Source organism: Poecilia formosa, unplaced genomic scaffold, assembly GCF_000485575.1.
Source record: "Poecilia formosa unplaced genomic scaffold, Poecilia_formosa-5.1.2 Scaffold480, whole genome shotgun sequence".
Classification (NCBI taxonomy): Eukaryota; Metazoa; Chordata; class Actinopteri; order Cyprinodontiformes; family Poeciliidae; genus Poecilia; species Poecilia formosa.
This window is the reverse complement of record NW_006800419.1, coordinates 230,550-232,901: the sequence shown is the minus strand read 5'-3', so window position 1 is coordinate 232,901 and position 2,352 is coordinate 230,550. Positions and strand designations below refer to the sequence as shown.

Sequence of the window (2,352 nt, the reverse complement as noted above, 5' to 3'; positions counted from 1 at the left end):
TTGCTGCTGCTGCTGCTGCTGCTGCAGCTGCTGCTGTTGTTGCTGCTGCTGCTGCTGCTGCTGCTGCTGCTGTCATTCAGCCACAGAAACCAAACAGAGGCTGAACGTCTCCACGTTGCCCTGGAACCGGCCTGCGGTTCGGCCTCCTGTCCGTCCCGGGGACTAACGTCCAGCGTCTCCGTCTCTTTGCAGGAGCAACTCTTCCTGGTGGATTTCACTTCCTGCATGTGACCAAACCCAGTCCCAGCCTCCAGACCAGCCGTCGTTTCCAGTTGGTGAGTTCCTGTCAGACCCGGTTAGTTCACTTTTCCTGAACCGGCTGCTTCTTCATTCATTAGCTGCCACAGAGGAGATCTACCTGACCAGCACCAGCTCAGGGCTTTAGAAGCGCTCTGTGATGAGTCTGTGATTCATAATCCGATCCTGTAGCAGCAAATTTACCCTGACATCAACTCAAGTGAAATTAGAAAGTTGATGTCCAAAAGTATTTACTATAAATGTTACTTCAGAACGTCTGAGCAGAGCCTTCTTGTTGGTTCTCATCCTGTTCTGCTTCGTTTAGTCGGCATCAGCATTTAGCATGTTATCTTTAGCTAAACAGCTATATGATTGTGGCAGTAGCGGAACAAGTCAGCGTCGGGCCGGGGGGCGGGGCCTATTACCGGGCCCCTAACCAATCACCGGGCCCCTAAGGAATCACCGGGCCCCTTACGGGGGGGGGGGGGGATTTAACATTAAATACAGCCTTCTCAACAGGCGATATTTCAATGACTTGAATCCATTCCTCCCTCCATGGCACCTCCAGGCCCGTTCCCCATCCGGCCCGGTTTGGGGGGCAGCAGGCCCCCTAGCCCCCCCTATAGCTCCGCGCCTGGATTGTGGTAACTTTCGAACTAGCAGTGCTAACTGCTGTACACATATCTACATACTTCCTGCTAATATTAATGGTTTCTGATTATGTTAGCCAAGTTAAACACCTAAAGTAAATGTAACTAGTTACTTCCAGAACCCAAAACAGGTCAGTGGTTTGGTCCAGTAGAACCACAGTACAGGAAGTGGTTGTACAGGTTCGGCCATCTTTAGCTGATTTCTCCTGACTCTGTTGGGTCAGGGGTTTCCTGCTGGTTCCGTTGCCATGGAAACGAACCAGAACCAGGCATGTTTTCCTCCGTGTGGCGCCGCAGGATGAAGTGATGGTGACGGGAGCAGCGCAGAGCGGGGACTACTTCCGGCTCCAGCTGAGCGCCCTGCAGCTGGTGGAGAGCCTCACCTGTCTGTGCCTGAAGCCCCTCCCAGTGGGGAACTACCTGAGCCTGTTCGGCCGGCACCAGGAGCTGCTGGGCCAGCTGCTGGACCGGTACCGCCTGGGCCTGGTGCCCGACCTCTACAGGTGGGACTGGAACCAACTCTGTTCTGGTTCTGGTCAAAGCGAGCCCGGTTCTGACCCGTCTCCTCCTGTTCTGGTGTTTTTCTAGTTTCTTCACACAGAGGGGCTGTCTGCCCATTTTCCACGACCGCTTCCCGGACCTCCACCAGAGGGCGCTGCAGCTGCTGACCCACCGACTCAAGGTGGTCAGCTCCTTGCTGAGGATGATGATGGAGGCCTTCATCTTCCTCCTCCTCCTCGGTTTGGTAGAGAAGGAAAAGTAACTTCCTGTAGAAACCAGTGTTTCCTCCTCTGCAGCGCGGCGGAGACCTGGAGTCCCTCAGCCTCCATCGGCCGATCAGGATGGACCCAGAGACCCGGGCCGCTCTGAGGAACCGAGCGCTGGCCTTCCTGGTGGACAACCAGAACCTGCTGCCCATGTTCTACATCCCGGAGCGACCCGCACCCTTTGGACACTCCGGGCACTCCCCGGGACACTACGGACACTTCAGACACAGCGACCACTCCGGACACTCCGGACCATCTGAACCGTCCGGACCTTCGGCTCAGATCTGACCTTCCTGGTTTCACTGGAACTATTCTCACCTAAAGGCTCAATAAAAAGCTGTGACCTTTGACCTTTTGTCTTGTGGTATTTATGCTCTACACTTCTAAAGGACGTAGAAACCTTTAAAACCCAGAGAACCAACAAAGACGCCGTGATGTAAAGAACGTCGATCCACCAACACAAAACACAGAAGAAGAAAACCTGGAGAGCCCAGGATCAATAAAACATGTTTGACCCCTGAATGACCTCAGACTCAGCTGGAACATCTGGATGCAGCCTGAGATGATCCAGATGTTCCTCAGAACCAACAGAATTAAGTTCTGATAGGTCCAGTTCTGGCAGAACCCGGTCTGAGCCTCAGCATCTTTCCTCAGCAGAGAGGAGTGTGTGTGTGTGTGTGTGTGTGTGTGTGTGTGTG

General features: G+C 54.0%; 1 protein-coding gene across 2 annotated transcripts in view; it reads left to right on the top strand.

The window, feature by feature from the left end:
• The window catches only part of cfap61 (cilia and flagella associated protein 61), a 19,576-nt gene extending 17,572 nt beyond the window's left edge, over nucleotides 1-2,004 (top strand). For both annotated transcript variants that reach the window (XM_007578451.2, XM_016664332.1), the window contains 4 exons: nucleotides 193-275; nucleotides 1,185-1,390; nucleotides 1,476-1,569; nucleotides 1,685-2,004. In XM_007578451.2, coding sequence (XP_007578513.1) covers nucleotides 193-275; nucleotides 1,185-1,390; nucleotides 1,476-1,569; nucleotides 1,685-1,942 — 641 coding nt within the window. In that variant the 3' untranslated portion in view covers nucleotides 1,943-2,004. The remainder of the gene's footprint in view (nucleotides 1-192; nucleotides 276-1,184; nucleotides 1,391-1,475; nucleotides 1,570-1,684) is intronic.
• The last annotated feature ends 348 nt before the right edge of the window (nucleotides 2,005-2,352 follow it).